A 20738-nucleotide genomic window follows, 5' to 3' on the forward strand; every position below is an offset into this window, starting at 1 on the left:
GTGGCCAGCCCTCGCTGGGCGCTCCACTGCAGCCCCTTCTGGCATGGCTGCCTCCTGAACCATGAGTAGCCTGGAGGTGGGGAGCAGATTCAAAGCTTGGTGGGGTAGGGTCCTCTCACAGCTCCAGCCAGGCTAGACTGGCCTGCCCCAGGCAGCTGGTGAGAGGCAGAAAGTTTGAGGTCCATTTTTGGAATATAGTATTTAGTTTCAGACTAAATAGAGACCCAATTGTAGCCATTTTAAACCACAGCCCTTCTTTCGACTACCCCAATGTCAAAAGTAGCTAGTTGCATAGATTGTAACCCCAAGGCACTCCTATCAGTGCAAGGGTATAGCACTACATTAGGGATAAAAGCAGGTGGGCTGCCCACCCAGGTGTGCCTGTTCAGTGCCACACCCTTCTGCAGAAGTCTGCCTTGCCACCCACTTCCCAGCACCTCCTGCAGGCACACACACTCAGATCAAAGAGCCAACCCTCCACCTGGCCTGCCATCAGCTTCCTGCCGGACCCTGCAGCCTCTTGGCTCATCGAGGCCTTGGGCTCCTCTGGGCACTCCTGCTCCATCTCCTAGAACATGCTGCTTGTGAATGAGCTTGTTTCCTGTCTGTTCAGATGCATGTTGTCTGGCTCCCCTGCTTTTCCTCTTGTCCTCTGACTTGGGTCCTGTCTGAGAATGGCCACCAATCCTGCCCTAGAGAACCTGGAGGGTGCCCCTGCTCTGCAGCTGAAGCAGGATTAAGGACAGTGTCACATGACCCAACTCTGCCACTGACTTTGTGGCTGTGTGCACATTACTCACCCTCTCTGTGCCTCATAACCTTCAGGAATAAGGGTCATCCTGATTCCCCTCTCAGAATGGATGAGTTTCAGAGAAGTGTTCAGGGGCTTGCAAAGATTCTGTATCACCCTGCCAGACTCTTCCTGAGGAAAAGGCCACCCCATCCTGGGTCTGTCCACAAGAGTTGAGTCAGGAATGAAACCACTTTGTACCCCCAGCCCTCCCGGACCTTCTCTGAGGCCCATTATGGGAGGCCTCCACAGAGAGCAAAGAATGCCCCCACCTACTCTCAAGTCCACCATCAGGTTCAGCAGTGCCTCGGGGGAGACTCTGTGATCCCAGGAGGTAGGCCAGGGAGGCACAGTCCTGCCCTGGGTGGTGAGGGTTCATCTGAAAAGCTGGGCGGGAGACACTCTGGGGGCAGGGTACACATGGGCCTGAGGCTTGTGGTAAGATGGAGGTGCAGGCAGCCTCCTGCCTGGGAGAGGGAGGCCTGTGCAGGGCTGGTCACTGGTCAGCATTCTCTGGCCAGAGTCTTCTGTGACCTTTGCTGGCACCAACTCTGGGCCTGGATCTGCACCAGGACGACGTCCATCACGTAACTGAAGGCTCCTCAAATGCCATCTATTTGTGGCCTGAGCCCTGACTGGCACAAGTCATGTGTGCACAGGGATGAGGTATTTTGGGCAGTAGGGGTGGAGCCTGCAGGGAGAGCATAGCACCATGCTGCCCTGGAATGGGCTGTGTGAACTCCCAGTTCCACTGCCCGGCTGGCTGCCTAGATCAGGTAGGATGTGATCAGCCCCACACTCCTGTCCAAGGCTCCCATTAGCAGACAGCCCCCAGGCCAGAGAGGAGGGCTTGAGTCAGTGGGCAGAAAGAAACTGTACTCTGGTCTCCAGACAGCTTTGGCTCAGGACTGTCCCAGCCAGTGACCTCCTTTCCTCTGGGTCTGGCAGAGTCTCACCAAGAGCCTAAGAGCAGCCCCCATGGAGGCAGAGGCTGGCTCTCACCAGCTAAGGTGAACTCAGCCAGGGGTGCAGATCCTGAGGATAACGTGAGGGGGCCATTGGGGGTCAGGGACTCAGCTCTGCTCTGTAACATCCAGCCCAAGGTTTTCCTGCTGACCCCTGAGCCAGCTCTGACCTTGGTGAGCTCAGAGGAATCTTGTCCCAGCCAAAGCTGGTGAAGGTCATTGCCCTAGGCTGGTCACCTCCTGGACACTGCAGCCTCCAGTCTATGACCTGCTGCCAACTAGAGCATGCTGGGACCGCCCAGGGCTGACCACCTCCAGGGGCCCTAACTCCTGGCCGGTTGTCCTGGTGCAGTCTGCTCTGAGGGAGCAGAGGCAGTCAGGAGGTCAGAAAGGCTGCTGAGCAGGGGTCAGGGCTGCTGGGGGTGGGGGGAAGGCAAATGCCATGAATCCAGGGTCATGTTTGATTGCAGGACAGTGGCAGTGTGTTGTGATAAAGTTACCATTTAGAGATGATTAGGAGACAAGGCAAGTGGGAGCCGAGGAATTTTTTAATTCAGAAAAAAGGGTTTTGCTTTCTTTCAGGGTGTAGATGGTGTACCAGGGAGATGTGCGGCATCCCTGGGGTGGGTGGGTTGGTAGCCAGGTGCGCAGGTTGGTGCCCAGAGCCTGGACCTGTGAAGACTCCACTCGGCCCCAAGTTCTGCTGCCTCTCCAGCACCTCTGTTGACCCATGATGGACAACTTCCAGTACAGCGTCCAGCTCAGTGACCAGGACTGGGCTGAGTTCTCTGCCACTGCTGATGAGTGTGGTCTCCTGCAGGCTGGTCTAGCTTCTGGAGATGAGCTCTTGTCCAGTGACATTGACCAAGGGGACAGCAGTGGCAGCAGCCCCCCTGGGCCCCCACCCCTTCTTACTGGGCAGCTTGCTCCCAGGAGGAGGGGCTGTCAGAGCTGTGAAGAGGAGGATGCCGTGGCCACAGGACAGCTGGTCAGGTCTCAGGGTGAGCCTGTCCTGGCTCTGGGACATGGTCAGCAGGCAGCCGGCACGTCCGCACAGTCAGAAGCTCTTCTGTCCCTTGGCTCAGGTGCTGCCCCTCTCGGTCAGTGCTCAGTCCTCCCACGGTCAGCAGCTTCCAGAGAGGAGATGCAGAGGCTCCTGCAGGGCCTGGCCCCCAGCCCCCCTGGTGAGCCCCCTCGGAGTCCCGAGTCTCCTGGCTTCAGCCCCACCTCCCAGAAACCCCCCGACAGCCCTGGAGCCCCAGCACAGAGCCCTGGGCGCAAGAAGAGACGTACTGTGGGTGTAAAGGGGGGAGGGCGCTCAGGAGCCCCAGGCCCTGCTGTTGCCCATCTGGGCTCCCTGCTGCCCACTGAGATCAGGCCTGAGGAGGGCACTGGCCTGGCTGGGTCCAGGGGCAAGGGGTTTGTGGCTGGGGCAGCAAAGCTGACAGCATGAGCCCAGCAGGACACACTGGATCCAGGCTCTGCAGGTGCTCCGGAGCTGAGTGTTCGTCCCCCTGAGCATGTTGCCAGTCCAGGGCCAGACTGGGGTCTGTGCACACCTGTGCCTGTCACTGAGCAAGGTACAGACCAGATCAGAATAACTCCTAGAGCTGAGCTACACACGGTATCCATATCTGTTCAGGAAACTCATCCAAATGTCTCCCTGGCTAAGCCAGATGTGGCTCTGTCTACACCTGCCTCCAAGCCTCAAATTAACATGGGTCTGTCTATACCTGCTTGCAAGATTCAGCCCAACATGAATCTGTGTATGCTTGACTCTGAGCCTCAACCTGATGTGGCTTTCTCTGCACCTGCTTCCAAACCTCAGTCTGACATGGCTTCATCTACACCTGCCTCTGAGCCTCCTCCCAACGTGGGTCTGTCTATGTCTGTCTCTGAGTCTCAACCCAATGTGGCTTTGTGTGTGCCTGCCTCCAAACCTCAGTCTGATGTGACTTTGTCTACACCTGCATGCAAGCCTCAACCCAACATGGCTTCATCTACATCTCCCTCTGAAAGTCTACCCAACATGGATTTGTCTACACCTGCCCCCAAACTCCAACCTGATGAGGCTTTATCTACACCTGCCTCCAAGCCTCAACCTGACACGGCCATGTCTACATCTGCCTCTGAGCCTCAGTAGGTCCAGATTGGATCTACACCTGTCTCCACACCAAGAGTCTGTGTGGACCTGCATGCAGCAGTGGTGGATTCCTCTACTCTTGGCTCTGTGGCCCTGCCGTGCACAGCTCTGCCGCACTCTGTTTCCAAGGCTGAGTCTGAAGCACCTGTATCCATACCTGACCCCAGAGCCAGTGCTGCTGAGCCCTCCTGGGCCCCTGTCCCCCAAGCAGGGTCTGACACTGTGGGGACAGAGGTGATTGTTCCTCCTGGGGGACCCCAAGAGAAGCCCAGAGAGCAGCCCTCTGAAGGGACCCCAGGACCCCCTGAGGGCGAGCCCCTGCAGGGCCCCATGCAGGCTCCCAAGAGGAAGAAGGTACTATTTTCTATGGCAGTGCCCAGACCGGAGAAGCCAAGGTCAGCAGGGGCCAAGGGCCCACCCTCACCAGTCACACCCCGGCCCTCAGCCCTCAGAATGGCAATGGGGGGCCATGAGGGGTCTGAAGCCTGGAACGCTGTGGCAGTCGGGCCCCGGCCCCCGCAGCCGCGGATCCTCAAGCACCTGCCACCCCCTGCCCCTTCTGCTTCAGTGAGGCCTGGGCTGGGCAGCAGCTTTGCAGTGACCCTCCCAGAGGCCTATGAGTTCTTCTTTTGTGACACCATTGAAGAGGAGGACGAAAGCGTGGCAGAGGAGTGAGCCAGCCAGGCCCTAGGTGAAGTCCAGTGGCCGGACACATGCGAGTTCTTCTTCTGGGATTTTCAGGGCCAGATGACCCGGCATCAGGGGTGCTGTTCCCCAGCTGCAGCCCTGCCCCCGAGGGTCGAAGCTGTGCCAGTGGCACCCCCTGGTGACCTGGTGCCCATTTCTATCCCTGAGGCCTACGAACACTTCCTTGAGGATGGGTTTGGGGGTGTACTGCCATCTCTTCTCCAGCTGCGGGCCTCAGAGCACCCCAGGGAAGCGGGGCCCAGGATCTCGTCTGAGCCCAGCCCAGCCACAGTGGAACAACTCAGCCTGGTGGTCATGCGGGCAGGTGCATTCTGCTTAGGCCCGAAGTCCATCCAGGTCTAGGAACACACTGTCCAGGGAGCCCAGCCAGAAGGGCTATGGGGGTGGGGATGGAGCCCAATCTTCGGTCATCAGCCTCTGGGTGGGGGGGCCTTAGGAACCTGTTGGGAGGTCAAGCAAGCTCCAGGAATCCCAGGACATGGTCCACATGGGGCGGGTGAGGCCAGGCACCATGGCCATTCAGGGTCTGACCTGAGTCCAGGCCCAAATGCCAGGGAAGCCCATCTCTAAATCACCACTAGCAGGATAGGTGCTGGGGGTGCTCTGACTTGGGCCTTAGTGAGGCAGGTGATGGCAGCACAGGTGATTCTTAGGACTGGTGTGTCTAGGGTACACATGTCCCAGGGTGGACATGTCCTGGCAGGCGTGCCCAGGGCAGATGTGTTCAGGGCACAAGTGTCAGGGTGGACGTGTCCTGGTAGGCGTGTCTCAGGGTGCAGCAGTCAAGCTCTGGTGTACTTCTCTCTCCTAGGGGAGCTCTGCAGTCCCCTGGCCTCACCTCCCTTCAGTCAGAATGACATGTGTCTGGTGTTTGTGGCTTTTGCCACCTGGGCAGTGAGAACGTCAGATCTACATACCCCGGATGCTTGGAAAACAGGTGTGGGGCTCTGGGGGCAGAGGGAGTTTGTGCCTAGGAGTCAGAAGGAGGGGCTTCCTTGTTCAGCCTCACCTGGGCCCCTAGGGAGGAGGTGTGCACGGGGGGAGGAGGTATGCGCTGGAGGCACAGGTTCTCCCCAACTCTGCTTCTCCCCTGCTGACCGGCTTCCACCCCATTGCTCTGTCCTGCTGGCCTTGTCCTACCCTCTGAGGACTGAGTCATGTGGCCAGAAGGGGATGACTGGCAGGAGCCAGCACCAGGAGACCTTGTGCTTCTCTTTCAGTCTTGCTGGCCAACCTTGGCACCATCTCTGCCATCCGCTACTTCTGCAGGCGTGTGAGGTGTGGGCGCACTCCCAGCCGCAGCTGTAGCCGCAGCCCAAGTCCCACCTCCTAGCAGCCAGACCTGGACCACGAAGACACAGGACAGGAGACAAGCATGGTGCCAGGAGGTGCTGCCCTCCTCCTTGCCCTCTGACCCCTGTCTTCCAGGGCGTCCAGGAGAGAGCCAGTGTCTGTGGGGCTGGCTCCCTTGGACTCCACCTGAGGCCCAGCCAGGGGCTGAGGCCGCTCCCCTCCCCTTGGAGGAAGGAAATTTGGAATTATGGGTGGGTAGGGACTGAGCAGGGAACTAGTTAATAGGGTATTGAATTAGCAAATGAAAAGCACAGGGCATCCAGTTAAATTTGAATTTCAGACATGCAATATTTGGGATAAATTTACACTAAGAAATTATTGCTGATGATCTGAAATCTAACTTAACAGGGCATTGTGTTTCATCTGGTTATAGGTTGGGGGGAAGTGGCAGGAGAAGATACTGGAATTAGGAGTGGCAGAGAGGGGCAAGGAGTGCTGGGTTTGGGTGGGGTCAGGACAGGGATGCTAGAGGCCATAGGAGCTAGGGGCATGTTCTGGGGCATCTGCCCTACTCACAAGAGCCTCTTGAACCCTGAGCCCCAAAGGACGTGGTCAAGGTAGTGGTGGTGGGTAGACCTGGGCAGACACCCAGACACCTCCAGTGGTTGCTGCAGCCCCTGTGGTGGGGAGTCTATGGGGCAGGACCTTGGCTCCTCTGAGGAGACCTGGATGAGGATTCAGGGAGAACCTGGTGGCCTCACCCATGAGGACTTGGCTTGGAATTGTCCCTGGTCCCATGGGTCAGCTGGTGTGGAGGTCAAGGCTGAGAGAGTCAGAGATGGGGTGGGAAGGTGAGTGGGGCCGGAGGTGGCAGAGCAGTGGCAGGGGGTCTGCCCAGGGCAGTGTGCACAGGGTCTTCAGGATGGTGGGAGATTCCTGGTTCCTTGGTGGAGGACACAGGTAGACAGCACCAATAAAATATCCTCTCTCTTCCTTGTTTATGGCATCAGTGTCTGACTAGCCCCATCCATACACCCAAGCACTGACCCCCACCCCTGCCCACTTTGAGGGACACCTTTATGCCTCTGCCTGTGCTGGTTCACACCTTGAGACCTAGGAGCCTCATGCTCCAACCTCACACACTCAGACCCTGCCAACCTGACCTAGCCCTCTGTCCTGCACATCCATGTGGCCCCCAACTTCCAGGTTAAGTTCCCTCCCTGAGGGCAGAGCTGCAGATGGCATCTGCAGATGTTCAGCACCTCCCTGAAGACCCTTGCTGGGTTGTGGTCAGCCACACAGCCAGGGTGTCCCCAGGGATGAGGCGCCTATTCTTAGCTATTCCAGCTTCTACCCATCTGCCCTCAGGTCCTGGATACTCCTTTGACTTGCTGGGGTCAGACCCACGCTGGGGATTTGACATGGGTCAAAAGATTAGGTGACTGCAGGTCCCTCTCCAGGGTCAGAACTGAACAGATGTGGTTCTGACAAGCAGCCCTGGCCAGGGGCCATCAGATCCACTGCATGAGCCCCCCCTCTGCCTCAAGCCTTCTGAGCCGTGGCCATTTCTGGTGGGAGGAAGATGAAGTCTTGTCACCATCTGGTAGGGAGGGCAGAGACCCATCAGCCTGCAGGAAGCTACATCCTGGTTTGTACTTACCCCCAGGGAGGCAGGAACCCCACTCACCTGAGGGAGGTGGCAGAGGGCTGGGTGACACTTCCCTGGCAGGGGATACCTGGGAACCCCAAACCACAAGTCTGAGAGCAGGGCAGATCCCTGGGAAGGGAGCATAAAGATCAGCCTAGAACCTGCCACAGCCCTCCCATCCTTGTCTCCTGGTCCTGCTTGCCCCACATTCTCCTATTTCTCTCTCTCTCCTGCTCCCTCCAAGTTCTAGGTCTGCCCAGCACCCTTTGGGCCCAGGGACTGGGCCTCCTCACTCCTCCTCCTGCAGTGGGGGCTGCTACTCACCAGCTGAGGGGAATCTGGGGGCTGTGGACCCCGGTCCTTGATGGGATCCCGGTGTCCCCGAGCAGCTCGGGACTGCAGGGCTCCTTTCTTGGAGACCAAATGGGGAGCTGGGGGGCCAGGAGAGCTGGAGAGTCCAGAGCAGGGACCAGTGACAGGCACAGACACAGGGACCAAGGGGAATGGGCTGCAAGGCTCTGGTCCAGGTGAGCTTCGCACTGCACTGAGGAACTGCCAGGAGAATGGGGGTAACGCGAGGCCCTGGGTGAGGGCCACCAGGGAGCACAGGGGTTCCCGCCCCGGGCACCCCCTTAGTCTCTCATCATAGCCTGAGCAAACCTCAGGTTTTGGCCTCTCCCTGACTTCGGGCTGTGGCACATTCAGCCCTGTCACCAGCAGGCAACTGACCTCATCCAGGCCCCTGATATCTGCGATCCTGCGATGGGAAGTGGCAGGTGGGTTGTAGGGATCAGCATACAGCGGGGAGTGTGGTGCCTCCAGGGGCTGCTCTGGGGCCTCTGGGCCACACTCCAGGCCCAGCCTGCCCACCTGAACGAAGGTGTAGAAGAGACAGTCCTTGAGTTAGAAGTAGCAGAACCTCTCTCTGCATGAAAGAGGCCTCGGGACCTGCAGGCCCAGCCAGGCTGAGAGACCAGGCCAGGGAGGCAGGGCAGGAGGGAAAGCCACCCTGCAGGGCTGGGCCACCTTGGTCAGGTGCAGATGCATGTGTGGTGGTACGGCAGGACCAGGCAGCTCCCCTCGGGCCTGGCCCCTGGATCGGCTGCTGCGCCTCAGATCTGTTCTCCATTGGACAATGCTGGCACAGTCAGTTTCAGAATTGGGCTGGCCCTGTGGGGGACCAAAAGCTTCCAGAAAGTTCTCTTGGCCCTTCCCACTCAATTCTCTGAGGCCCCATGGCACTCCCTCCAGTCTAAGTCCCCCCAACCCAGGAACCAGGGTCCAGGCTCAGGTTGACGAGGCGTGGGAACCAGTCTCCCAGGCACACAGAAGCCTCATGCTTCCTACCCCTCTTCCTCAGCCATTCCCCCAGGTACTCACAGGTGCAGGCTGGGTAGGAGCAGGGCAGCCTGCAGTGGACAGCACTGAGGACTCAGGGAGGGAGTGGCTGGTGTGCTTGGAGGTGGGCACTGGGCACCCTGAATCCCAGCTGGTCCGTCCATCAGAGGAAAGTGAGCCTCGGACACCACCTGTGACCTGGGCAGTCAGGGGATGAGCTGGGTGGCCAATCCCTCTCCCCACCCACCTATGTCTGGACCCACCCCTCTATCCCCAGGGCCTGAGCCAAGGTCCTTCTGCTGCCCCTCACCTGTGTGGGCCCCTGCAGGCCTGGGAAGCTCTCAGGGTTGAGCAGCAGGGGGCCCCCATCCTGTCTGGAAACCGTCTGGAGGCAGAGCAGCCAGTGGCGGTAATCTTCATGACTGGCACACACCACCCGGATGGTATGGATGAATCGGCCTGTACACAGACTCCATGAGGTGGGGCCTGGCAGCACAGGTGTACCCCACAGAGTCCCCATAAAGAGCTGGGCTGGCCACCAGGCTCACTCCCCTTCCCCCTGGTGCCAAGGCAGGGGCGGAGTCTGGGTCAGAACGGACCTGAGATCAGGAACGAGCAGGTCTGCTTCTCTTCCAGGTTGATGTGAATGGCAGTGAGTGGCAACTCCCCCTGTGGGCAGTGAGTGAGGCCTATGCCTTTCTGGGAGCAGCTCCAGCCCCTGCCTGGCCCCATCCCCCAGTCTTCCAGAGCTGGGCTGGGCACCCAGACAGTCCAGCACCAAGGCCAGTTCCCTGAGGAAGTAGGGCAGCTAAAGTCTCTCCTGGGGACATCATCACCCAGGTCTGCTCACCAACTCACATAGCAGATGGGGAATGACCCCCAGGCAGGGAAGCCCCTGTGTGTCTCCTAAGTGTACACCAGTGACGTGCTCACTGGCATGTATGCACACTCCCATCAGGCAGCAGGAGCACATACCAATGACTCCCAGGAGGGTCCCACCTCATGCCACCTGCCCAAGGGCGATGATCTGGCTGGTGGCTGAGGGCCCTTCAGGATGAGGAAGGTGCTCCAGGGAGGAACTCTTTCACCTCAGAGCTGAGATCAGGCAGTGAGCCAGATGGGTGGAGCCCTGTGCTCTGTCCCAACAGGCCTTGATATACAAGTTCTCCCCGAGTTGCCGCCTCCACTCCACACAGCATGCCTCCCTGGGCAGGTCCACCCTGGGGAGGGCCCACCTTAAAGGCAATCCCATCTGGTTCCTCAGAGAAGATGGCCAGGGATGTTGGGTACAGGACCAGGAGCCAATCCCATTGCTCCTGCAAGGGGTCAAAAGATAGCATGGGTAGGGCTGGGCACCAGGGGCTGTCCCACCTCCCCCTTTACCCTGCCCACATCCCCTCCACCTGTGAAGGCAGGTGCTGCAGCTTGACCCTTGAGGCACAGATGGCACTGCCCACAGATTCACGCCCAGATGCCCTCCACAGCCAGGTCAGACGGCACTGCAGGGACCAGGGGAGCTCATCCCCTGAGGGGCCCTGTGGAGGAGGCCATCAGGGTAGGCTGGCAAAGAAAGAGGGGGGAGGGGCTTGCAGGTTCCTGACACTGACCTGCGGGGGCACAGAGTGGCAGTGCCGCAGTCCCCCGACAAGGGCCATCTGCTTTTCCAAGTGGTAGAGCCAGCAGCGGAGCTCATCTTCACTGGGACAGAGAACGAGGAGTGGGGCGGGCAGTGGTCCTGGGGGTGGAGGAGCAGTGTGGGCTGAGGTGGGCCCAAGCTTGGAGCCCCAGAGTCCAAGCACAGGCCCCTCTCCAAGGGATCTGTGCAGATTGATCCATGGCCCTGGCTGGGAGGCACCCTTCTAGGAGGCCAGTGTCCTTCACATACCTGTGATCTGGAAGCCATGCTCTCCAGTCTCCTCAAGGGGGCAGATGCTCAACTCCACCAGCGGCAACAGCCCCTGCCAGAGAACAGGTAGTAGCAGTTGCAGGAACTCTCAGGGGCCTTTCCCCCACCCTTGCCCAGGCCCCTTACCTGGAATGTGAGTCCTGCAGAACTGTGAGCCTGGAAGTAGAGGTGGGAAGGGAACAGCTCCAGGTAGCAGTCATTGGTATCCTGGGGAGAGCAGATGCCCATCTGAGGGACTGGGGCAGACAGGATGGTGGGGTATGGGTCCCTGAGCATGCCCCCCAGCCCCCACTTGGCTGTGCTGGAACCACAGCTGGACCTTGGCATAGTGTACCACCTTGCCCAGGTTCCTCACGGGCACCTTCCGCCGCCCCTTCTTGAACACACTCAGGATGGGCTGCTCCAAGTTCTCCGGCTGATTCTCCAGGCCTGGAAAGTCCTAGGGGAGTAGGGCTTGGGGAGTGGCCAGATAGGGCCAGCAACCCCAATCCATTACTCAGCCACCCATATAGTCCTGATCTGTCCATGCCAGGCCACACAACACACACAGGCAGATGCACACAGCCTGTATACATGGAATGGTGGCAGAATACACAATATGCACACAATACAGCTCCCCAGTCCATGCTACCTGGTCTAGCAGTGACAGAGAAATTGGGACTTGGTGGAGTCAACCCTTAGCTTCACCACCTCCTGGTTCTGCAGCTCTATTTTGTTTGTTCAATCTCCCCAGACTTTTCAAAGGAGTTTTGGGGTGTCTGGGTGAGATAGTGAATAAAACCCTGCCTTTTACCAGTAAACTGGTAAATGTTTAATACCTGATTCTATAAGCAAAAACAGACAAAAAAAAAGCAAAAACCCGAGCCCTAATCTGTAATATACACCAATTTCCTTGGTGTAATATTCGCACTGCAGCCTGCCTGGATACCAACATGGGTTCTGGGTGCTCAAGTGCTAGTTGCTCTAGCATACCGAGCATGGGCCTCAGTCTCTCACACAAAAACGGCAATGACTAAGGGTTCTCTGCGACCTGCCCCTCCACTCTTCCTCCCTCTCTTTCTCTCAAATCAGGCACATGTCTGAATCGGGCTGTTCCCTTGGCTGGGGCCACTCAGCACTGACTCTCCACATCACAACCTTTGGGCCTTTGCTCAGCTCTCACCTTCTCCCTGGCTGCACACTCTTCTAAAATTCCAGCCTTTCCTGTTCTAGTTGGCTGCCTTACCACAGTCGACTTACTCTATTTCTACTTAGTCGTCCTGTCTATCTGCCACTGCTGAGTCTCCAGGGCCTGGAACGTGCTGCGGGGGGGGGGGGGGGGTCAATGTATTATGCTGAAGGGAAGGAAGAAGGGCCAATGTCTACACAGCACTTAGGTAGTCCTGGCAGAGAGTTTGTTCTCTACCAATGGGGGCTTTGATATCAGAGCCAGGGTCAGATAGGAGTCAGGTGCTAAGGGACTGGAGAGGACTGTGACCTACTAGCTTAGGGGCAAATTCTGTTGGGGGTCACATTTGGGTCACCTGCAGGGCTGCTGTGTCCTGGCCAAGCCAAGCTGCCCCTTGGGCAAGCCTAGGAATGTGAACAGACAGATCAGAGTTCCCCCCGCTTCTCTGCCTCTGGGTGAGGCCTTCTGCACCCACACCCAGTGTGGGAAGATTCCAGATGACACTCTCGAAAAAATAGACCATGAATCCGTAAGGGCTATGCCACTGGTCCTGGGGCCTAGGTCAGCCTTGGGGCTCGGGCAGGACAGTTAGGAACTGTTAGGGATGGAAGCATGGATGCTGTCCAAGCCTGGCCAGGGCCCTCCCTGGCCCCTATCTCCCAAGGCTCAAGGGGTCTTGACCCTTTTCCAAGGGAGGACCACTAGGGGCACCATGCCTCATGGGACTCCCTCCAGGGTCACACTGCCTATCCTGGGCTGAACAGAGAGAGTCAGGGTCTGAGATGTAGCCCCTTCTCTGAGGCAGCATACTTTCTGAAGCCAGCAGCTGACTACAAGAGCCCTGAGACCTTAGACAGGGGACAGGGGATGACACAGGGTCCCAGCCTGGTGGGACAGTGAGAAAGGTAGGCTCTGGGAGCCCATGCCAGCTGCTTCAGTCCTGACCCAGTGTCCGCGCCCCCACTTCCAGCATAAGATCTGTGGGCAGGGTCCCACAGGAGGGAGCTTCAGTCTAGGTTCTGCCCAAACCAGTGCCAGCTGTTGGGGAAAGAGGCTAGGTCTCCTCTACTCAGGCAGTCCATCGTCCCACAGGGGCACCCTCACTTCCTTCAGGAGAAGTAGCCTAACAAGTGCTTAGTGGTCACTTCCTTTCTGTGCTGGGGCAGGAGGTACCAGCATAGGTAGGATTGCAGTGGGCAGTGGATATCTGGGAGCACTTTCCTGCGAGACCCTGAAGGAGAAACTAAGGCCTGCAGTAGGTGACCAGCTGGCTCTCTGTCGCCTGAAACCCTTAACTTTCTCAAGCGACATCACCCAAAGAACTGCAACATAGATGCAACCAGTTAGCTGAAGATCTAACCTGGCACCGCCTACCCCTGAGAAGCATGTCGAAGCTTCAGAGGCCCCGCCCAAAGGCCAGGCGCAGGGCTCACCACTGACTCAGTCCCAGTCTGGGTTTCGTTCTAGGCCAGACTTTCAGTGGATGAGCTGCCTGGTTGGGTATTCCTGGGCAAGTGTCCCCTTTGGGCCCAGCCCTAGACTGGAGGAGAGGACCCCAGGAAGGAAAAGGGATGGGGAGAGACCAGGCCTAAGAACTGCTTGGCCTAGGTAAAGAGGCTTTGGGGACCCTGATGGCCTGGACAGGCAGTACCTTTGCCATCCCCCATCAGACACAACTTGGTACAGCCTCACCTCCTGCTGCCGAGCCACCCTGCAGGGTCATGGGGGCCTCAACCCCAGCTACTACCTGCTGAGACAGGAAGCCCCATCATAGCCGCCATCTGCGTACAGGAGCCCGTGCAGGGCAGCTATGCCCAGGCAGCTGCGCCGCATGCCCATGGACACCTCAGGTTGCCATGTGTTGGTCACAGGGTCATACGATTCCACAGTAGCCAGGTCTGAGGTCCTATCATAGCTAGGAGAGGGGTCCACTACTGGTCAAGGAAGGCCTAGCAAGCATGTGCCAAGCCCCGGACCCAAGCCTGGCCTCTATGCTTACCCGCCCACAGCATACAGCCGGATTCCTACAGCAGCCACTCCCACTTGGGCCCGGCGTGTGGACATGGAAGCTACTACGTGCCAGCGGTCAGTTCGAGTGTCATATGCTTCACAGTTGCCATGGATAGCAAAAAGACTCCCGCCACCTAGGAAAGGGGAGGTGACAGGATAGGAGGAGAGGCACTGGGAGGCAACCAGTGGGAGTCTAGCATAGCCTGAGAGCAAGAGTATTGGGACTCTGGGGGTGGATCACACTCCACAGGGCCTGGAGAGACCCTGGATGGAGGAGGAGGGAGCAGGTCAAGACCTGACCAATGTGGTGGGCTGGGCTTGTGTTGGGTATGGCCAGGGCAGGGGTGTCAGAGGAAGGGGCTGGATGGGCATACCCACGGCAAAGATCACAGGGCCGGCATCCTCACAGCGCTGGGGCCGTGTGCGGCTGGTACCCAGTACACCTCTCTGCTCAGGCAGCAGGTGGAACTTGAGGGCCTCAATGAGCAGATCCTTGCAGTCAGGGTGATGCCTCACCAGGTTCTCAGCATCCATGTGGCCCAGCAGGAAGTCGCGGCTCATCAAGGGCAGTCGCACACACTTCATCAGCTGGGGCAGGAGTGCCAAGGTCAGGGGACCCTCAGGCACACTTGCCTCAGGGCTGAGACCCTGGCTCAGATGCCTGTACCACCTGTACGATGGGTTCTTGAGACAGATGCCTGCACTGCCCCCATGGTGTCCCTGAACGGGAGAGGCCAGGGACTCCATGAGGCACACCCAGGCTTCAGCCACCATGGTCCCTCCCCAACACCACAAGGGGTCCCGAGGCCTGGCCTTACTCTTGGAACGTGCTGCCTCCAAGTGTCCACGTCATGTTTGACCCAGCTCAGGACAGCACGGTAGACATCTTCTTCTGAAGGTACATTTAGGCTGTCACTAGAGACCAATTCCAGCACCTGGGGATAGGGGTCCTCAGGCATGAGATCTGGGGAGGGTCCTGCGAGACCAGGGAGCCCCCTGAAGGTATCTGGGAGGGAGGGTCTGGAGGTGGTGGTGGGGTCAGTGTTTCTACAGGAAGGGGCCCAGCAGGGTCAGGAGCTGTGGATTGGTTCCTGGGGGCCTAGATCCCAAATAGTCTTGGGGACATGGAACCAGGACTGGGGTTTAGGAGCAGAGGCTGTTAAGGATGAGATGAGATGAAGAGTCCAAGGCAAAGACCTGGGTAGAGCCAGGAGATGGGAACAGGGTTGGGGGTGCCCAGGCGACAGGTCACAGGGTGGGCATGGGTCAGAAGCTTGGAATGAGGCCTGGGGAACAGAGAGCAAGGGGAAGGAGGGTGCTGGGGTGGGAAGGGGCAGGGTGTGGGTTGGGCCCTGTGGGCAGGTTACCTGCTTCAGCGGCAACAGCATGAACTCCTCGGTCTTGGCCACGTCCACAAAGTGCTGCAGCACATACCTGTGTGCTGCATTGAGCAGGTCACTGCAGGAGTGCGTATCGGCAAAGCCCCGGATGCCCAGGCAGTTGGAGGGGTCCAGCTGACTCAGCAGGAACTTGCAGCAGGCATCCCGGACGCCGTTCAGCTGCAGCAGGCTGGCAGCTAGGAGCAACGTCTGTGGAACATGGAGATGGGGTCTGGTGGGAGGTGCCCAGGCTGTGAAAGTAACTGGAGGGTTTGGGGAGAGGCCTGTGAGGGGCCAGGGCATGGGGAGACCTGGCAGGAGGCACACTGCCTCACCTGTACGTTGCCCTCGCCTACTACAATCTCAGCCGTATATGCAAACTGCACCAGTTGGTCCAAGGCCTGAGGGTCAATGTCATGCAGTGTCACATGAGTCTGGCGGCTCTCACTCATCTCATCTGTGGGGACAGTAGTCAGGCTGGTACCTGTCGCGGGAGAGCTGCAGAGAGCCCCCAAGTGCCACCCAGACTGTGGTACTTGCTTGTGAACATGGCATGGAAGTAGGGGCTACAGGAGGCCAGCAGCACCTTGTGTGCATGGATCTCCTTGGAGGCCACATGCAGGATGATGTCACATAGGAGGCCACGCTGCCGCATTGGGCTCATGGCTACGAAGGCATCATGGTAGTGCCGCTTGGAGTTGTGGGCCACACTGTGGCCCTCGCGGCTCAGTAGCTGCATGGCACCTTCCATGGGGGCCTGCCTGGGCCACGCTCGCTCTGCCTCTGGGCTGCAGGTGGGCAGGGCCAGGTCAGGGTTAGCCCTGTAGGGGGCTGCTCACCCACCTCCTCTGTACCACCAGACTTCTGGGTATGGCCAGGGCAGCCAAGTCAGCCATCTGTCCAGCAGTCCAGTGGCCATAACGTCTGCATCAAGGCCCACCTAGTAATGCTGCCCGCCTGGAGCAAGACCTCCCCTCCTGTACAGGGAGCTACCCTGGAGCCAGACCAGACTCTCTTCTAAGCCTACTCCCACTGGGGGATCATCCAGACACTGCTGCCCTGACTGTCCAGCTTCCTCTGCCCACCTCCCTTCTCAGCTACTAAGTTCACCCATCTCTTGTTCCCCTTGAGAGACAGGTATCCTCGACCCTTCTAAGGATAGGGCTCCTGCCTTGCCAGCCACCCTTCCCATCCCTCAGCAGTACTGGGAATGTGGGAGGTGTACGCAGGGAACCGGGCAATGCCTGCTTTAAAGCAGACCCCTGGCCCCCGGTACAGCAGGTGGACCTCCCGTTGTGGAGGAATTCAAGGGCAGGCAAGGGGCTTAGGGCCTCTCTTTCCTGGCCCCCCCCCGCAGCACTCAGGACTTCCCAGAACCGCTGCCGTGGCCGAAGGACCGAGGGGCTCGGACTTCACACGACCCAGGCCTGTGGCAGCCTCTCGGGCAACGCCGTTCTCCCGAGTCCCCCGGTCCCTCCGTAGGTCCTCGGCGCCGCCCGCTCTCCGCCCTACTCACGCCGGCGGCTGCGGCGGCGGCGCCTCCGGCCCGGGCCCCGGGCTGCCGTTCTCCGGGCTCTGCGTCCTGCCGGCTGGGTGCTCGCCGTGCGGCTGCATCAGCTCAACCACGGAACTGCCGCCGCGAAGGGCGCAGGACAAACAAGAACGACTGCTGGAAGGAGGCTCAGCAGCGGTGGCCCCTCAGCGTCGCGCGCCTCCCGGGCTGCAGACAAGGTTTCTCGGCGCCGCCCGCCCCCATCTCTCGCGCTCCCACCTGAAGCCATGAGGGTGCGAACGCGCCCTCCCGCCTGGAAGCCACCGGCTACGCAGCGGAGAATCGCAGAGCCAGCCACAGGGCGGGGCTCAGCCGGGGGCGGGGCCGACCCGGAGGTAGTGCTGTAGCGCAAGGCTTTCTGGGGCCGGAAGTGTGGCGCACGCGGCGGGCTCGGCGTCATGGCGGAGGCGAGGAGCCGCAGGAGGTAAGTCTGCCGTGTTCCTTGCGGGAGCCTGTGCTCTGGCCTGTCCTCACCTCTTTCGAAGGCTGGGGCTAGTGGGCTGGTGCCTTGTGACCCTCCATGACCCGCAGGCGCCTGGCGGAGCTGACGGTGGACAAATTCCTGGCCTCAGGCTTGGACTCTGAGTCCGAGTCCGAGGGCTCCCCGGAGGCGGCGACGCGGGAGCGGGAGTCACGCGGATGTGGAGCTGCGCGGCGTCTGGAGCCCGTCAGGGGCCCCGCGGCACGGTAAGCCGGCGCGCCTGGGTGGCTTGCTGTGCCAGCCTTCCTCCGGGTGGGGCAGGCGTTGGCGGGTGACGCAGAGTTGCGTTTCTGACCCAGTAGAGTTCGGTGTGGGGCGGACCCTTCTGTAGCGCGCAGGGGGCGGTCAGGAACCACGCGAGGGGCCGGAGGGAGGTTGAGCGGAGAGCCGGACCGGCTCCGTGCCTGCAGACCCAGCCACTGGGAAGGCTGAGGCAGGAGAGCCCAAGTTTGAGGCCAGCCTGGGCAATTTATCAACACCCTGTCTCAAAGCAGAAAGGGCTGGGGATGTAGCTCCGAAGAAGAGCGCTTACCTAGCGCTTGAGGAGCCCTGGAGTCAGTCTCCAGTGTCCTAACTACAGTAACAAAGCGGATGCCGAGTGGCCAAACTTGGGAGGGCGACAGCCTGAGTTTTGAGTGACAGCCCGAAGGGGTAGGCTGTGTGGACCGTACAGCAGGAACGGAGAAGGTCTTGAAGTGGGAACCCATGAGGAAGGGGTGACTGGTAGGAGAAGTGGGAAAGTAGTTGAAGATGCACCCAGAGGGTGGGTGATGAGGAATCAGGTTAGATCACCCAGTAAAATGGGAAGTTTCCTCAGAGCGAGAACTGTGAAGCAACATCCTGTGACATTTTTTAAAAAAGGGAAAAGGTTACTCCGGTTTCTGTGCCAAAAAGGATCATAGGTGAGGAGGGTGGGAATGGAGAGGCCATTATGGTGATTGAGAGTTGAGAGATGTGGTGGTTTGCAAGGAGACTTTGGTGGTTTTGAAGATGTTGTTGATGAGTTATAGGGACAGGTCTTTTGTGGGGACTGCATGGTGCCAGCACAGCAAGTCTGGGGAGAGCACAGGTTGAGTGTCTGTGTGCTAGAGGTTAAAGCAATGGGGAGAGGCTTCTGGGTACAGGAGTCCAGAAGAGAGTTATGTTTTCTGAAAACTTAACATTGTGGGAAACCTCCTGCTTGTTGTTGATGGCTGCTGTGCAGGGAGCAGAATAACCTTGTGGTCTCTCTGAGGAGGCCCACAAGTGGCTATGTGGACAAGAAGCCAACCTCCTGCTGGTTTTTCACTGGCTTACTGACTCCTGCCTTCTCAGTAGGCATAAAGGCAGTGCCTCTGAGCACAAGGACCAGCTCTCTCCGCTGAAGGAAAAAGATCCAGAATTCTACAAGTTCTTGCAAGACAATGACCAGAGCCTGCTAAATTTAGTGACTCAGACAGCTCTAAGGAGGAAGAGGAACAGTTTCACTCCTTGCCAGGTGCACTGGAGGTGAGGACAGCACAGGCCTGTCCATCAGGGCACCTGTGGCTTCTACACCCTCCCCCAGCATGACTCTTCTGTGCTGGGGGAGGGTGTACAGAAGGTCACCTGGGTTCATGGGTCACCACTGGGCTGGGTAGAGAGTACAGGGAAGGTCTCCTGGGGGTCATGGGTCTCCAAATGAGCCAAGGGACAGCACTGGACTGGGCAGGGAGTGCACAGAAGGTCACCTGGGGTTATGGGTAACCACTGGGCTGGGCAGGGAGTGCAGAGGAGGTCTCCTGGGGGCCATGGGACAGAACTGGGCTGGGTAGGGAGTGCAGAGGAGGTCTCCAAATCAGCCAAGGGACAACACGGGACTGGGCAGGGAGTGTAGAGGAGGTCTCCAAATGAGGCATGGTGTATCTGGTGTAGGAAGCAAGCAAAGATGACGGAGGAGAGGATGGGGACAGAGTCCCTGGAGGACCTCAGCGGAAGAAGAATGAGTCTGTTCCTGTGACCCTGGCCATGATGGAGAAATGGAAGCAGTCTGCAAAGGTGAGAAGAAGGAGTGTGGTCTGAGCAGCGGGACCCTGCCATGTGACAGCACTGGACTGGGCAGGGAGAACACAGGAGGTCTCCTGAGGGCCATGGGACAACACTGGGCTGGGCAGGGAGTACAGAGGAGGTCTCCTGGGGGCCATGGGACAGCACTGGGCTGGGCAGGGAGTGCACAGGATGTCTCCTGGGGGCCATGGGACAGCACTGGGCTGGGCAGGGAGTGCACAGGAGGTCTCCTGGGAGCCATGGGTCAGCACTGGGCTGGGTAGGGAGTGCAGAGGAGGTCTCCTGCAGGCCATGGGTAAGCACTGGGCTGGGCAGAGAGTACAGAGGAGGTCTCCTGAAGGCCATGGGACAGCACTGGGCTGGGCAGGGGGTGCACAGAAGGTCACCTGGGTTCATGGGTCACCACTGGGCTGGGTAGAGAGTACAGGGAAGGTCTCCTGGGGGTCATGGGTCAACACTGGGCTGGACATAGAGTGCAAAGAAGGTAACCTGGGGTCATGGGTCACCACTGGGCAGGGTAGAGAGTGCAGAGAAGGTCTCCTGGGGGCCATGGGACAGCACTGGGCTGGGCAGGGAGTGCACAGAAGGTCACCTGGGGTCATGGGTCATTACTGGGCTGGGCAGGGAATGCAGAGGAGGTCTCCTGGGGGCCATGGAACAGCACTGGGCTGGGCAGGGAGTGCAGAGGAGGTCTCCTGGGGGCCATGGAAGAGCACGGGGCTGGGCAGGGAGTACAAGGCAGGTCTCCTGGGGGCCATGGGACAGCACTGGTCTGGGCACAGAGTACAGAGGAGGTCTCCTGGGAGCCATGGGGAAGTACTGGGCTGGGCAGGGAGTGCAGAGGAGGTCTCCAAATGAGCCATGGGACAGCACTGGGCTGGGCAGGGAATGCACAGAAGGTCACCTGGGGTCATGGGTCACGACTGGGCTGGGCAGGGAGTGCAGAGGTCTCCTGGGGGCCATGGGACAAAACTAGGCTCGGCAGGCAGTGCAGAGGAGGTCTCCAAATGAGCCATGGGACAGCACTGGGCTGTGCAGGGAGTACAAGGCAGGTCCCCTGGGGGCCATGGGACAGCGCTGGGCTGGGCAGGGAGTGCAGAGGAGGTCTCCTGGGGGCCATGGGACTGCACTGGGCTGGGCAGGGAGTGTACAGAAGGTCACCTGGGGAAATGGATCACCACTGGGCTGGGTAGAGAGTGCAGAGAAGGTCTCCTGGGGGTCATGGGTCACCAATGGTCTGGGCTGAGAGTGCACAGAAGGTCATTGGTGTCATGGGTCACTACTGGGCTGGGTAGAGAGTGCAGAGAAGGTCTCCTGGGGGCCATGGGATAG

At 59.2% G+C, this 20738-nt stretch overlaps 3 protein-coding genes across 7 annotated transcripts; 1 reads left to right on the plus strand and 2 right to left on the minus strand.

Moving 5' to 3' along the window:
* The first annotated feature begins 1479 nt into the window (after positions 1–1479).
* LOC143640185 (PGC-1 and ERR-induced regulator in muscle protein 1-like) lies at positions 1480–6892 on the plus strand. 5 transcript variants are annotated; one of them, XR_013154889.1, is made up of 3 exons: positions 1480–1566; positions 5418–5543; positions 5827–6892. XR_013154889.1 is itself a non-coding variant. In XM_077108087.1 (3 exons), exons 1-3 carry the CDS (start codon positions 1516–1518, stop codon positions 5912–5914), a joined length of 912 nt encoding a protein of 303 aa, XP_076964202.1. In that variant the 5' UTR covers positions 1490–1515; the 3' UTR covers positions 5915–6892. The 5 variants fall into 5 exon arrangements, 2 of the variants coding, with proteins under 2 accessions (XP_076964202.1, XP_076964201.1); XM_077108087.1 differs by adding an exon at positions 2576–2939 and having other exon boundaries at positions 1490–1566; positions 5418–6892; XR_013154891.1 differs by lacking the exon at positions 1480–1566 and adding an exon at positions 2097–2138.
* Positions 6893–7410: 518 nt separating this feature from the next.
* Positions 7411–11761, minus strand: LOC143386730 (pleckstrin homology domain-containing family N member 1-like). Its single transcript, XM_077108078.1, has 15 exons — positions 11720–11761; positions 11610–11615; positions 11084–11230; positions 10918–10998; positions 10771–10843; positions 10493–10620; positions 10289–10420; positions 10121–10201; positions 9485–9554; positions 9196–9344; positions 8928–9083; positions 8574–8717; positions 8277–8417; positions 7872–8099; positions 7411–7635 (listed from the first exon to the last, which is right to left on the minus strand). The coding sequence occupies exons 1-15, from the start codon at positions 11759–11761 to the stop codon at positions 7411–7413; spliced, it is 1803 nt and encodes a 600-aa protein (XP_076964193.1).
* Positions 11762–13702: 1941 nt separating this feature from the next.
* On the minus strand, positions 13703–16962 carry LOC143640180 (kelch-like protein 17). Its single transcript, XM_077108079.1, has 8 exons — positions 16865–16962; positions 15889–16136; positions 15684–15805; positions 15337–15558; positions 14788–14904; positions 14344–14557; positions 13959–14103; positions 13703–13874 (listed from the first exon to the last, which is right to left on the minus strand). Exons 1-8 carry the CDS (start codon positions 16960–16962, stop codon positions 13703–13705), a joined length of 1338 nt encoding a protein of 445 aa, XP_076964194.1.
* Between the last annotated feature and the right edge of the window lie 3776 nt (positions 16963–20738).

Source organism: Callospermophilus lateralis, unplaced genomic scaffold (assembly GCF_048772815.1).
Source record: "Callospermophilus lateralis isolate mCalLat2 unplaced genomic scaffold, mCalLat2.hap1 Scaffold_130, whole genome shotgun sequence".
In the NCBI taxonomy this organism is placed as follows: Eukaryota; Metazoa; Chordata; class Mammalia; order Rodentia; family Sciuridae; genus Callospermophilus; species Callospermophilus lateralis.

What these genes read in the sequence shown, in the direction of transcription:
- LOC143386730 (XM_077108078.1), bottom strand. Translation starts at nt 11,761, where the DNA reads ATGCTAGAGCAACTAGCACTTGAGCACCCAGAACCCATGTTG. An exon ending in CTGCAGGACTCACATTCCAG is followed by an intron (nt 10,844 to 10,917) that starts GTAAGGGGCCTG and finishes GTTCTCTGGCAG; the next exon opens with GGGCTGTTGCCGCTGGTGGA. An exon ending in TGCAGCACCTGCCTTCACAG is followed by an intron (nt 10,202 to 10,288) that starts GTGGAGGGGATG and finishes GACCCCTTGCAG; the next exon opens with GAGCAATGGGATTGGCTCCT.
- LOC143640185 (XM_077108086.1), top strand. Translation starts at nt 2,486, where the DNA reads ATGATGGACAACTTCCAGTACAGCGTCCAGCTCAGTGACCAGGACTGG. An exon ending in CCTGGCCCCCAGCCCCCCTG is followed by an intron (nt 2,940 to 5,417) that starts GTGAGCCCCCTC and finishes TCTCTCTCCTAG; the next exon opens with GGGAGCTCTGCAGTCCCCTG.
- LOC143640180 (XM_077108079.1), bottom strand. Translation starts at nt 16,962, where the DNA reads ATGCAGCCGCACGGCGAGCACCCAGCCGGCAGGACGCAGAGCCCGGAG. An exon ending in CTTCCATGCCATGTTCACAA is followed by an intron (nt 15,806 to 15,888) that starts GCAAGTACCACA and finishes CTGTCCCCACAG; the next exon opens with ATGAGATGAGTGAGAGCCGC. An exon ending in GGAGGCAGCACGTTCCAAGA is followed by an intron (nt 14,558 to 14,787) that starts GTAAGGCCAGGC and finishes CTCCTGCCCCAG; the next exon opens with CTGATGAAGTGTGTGCGACT.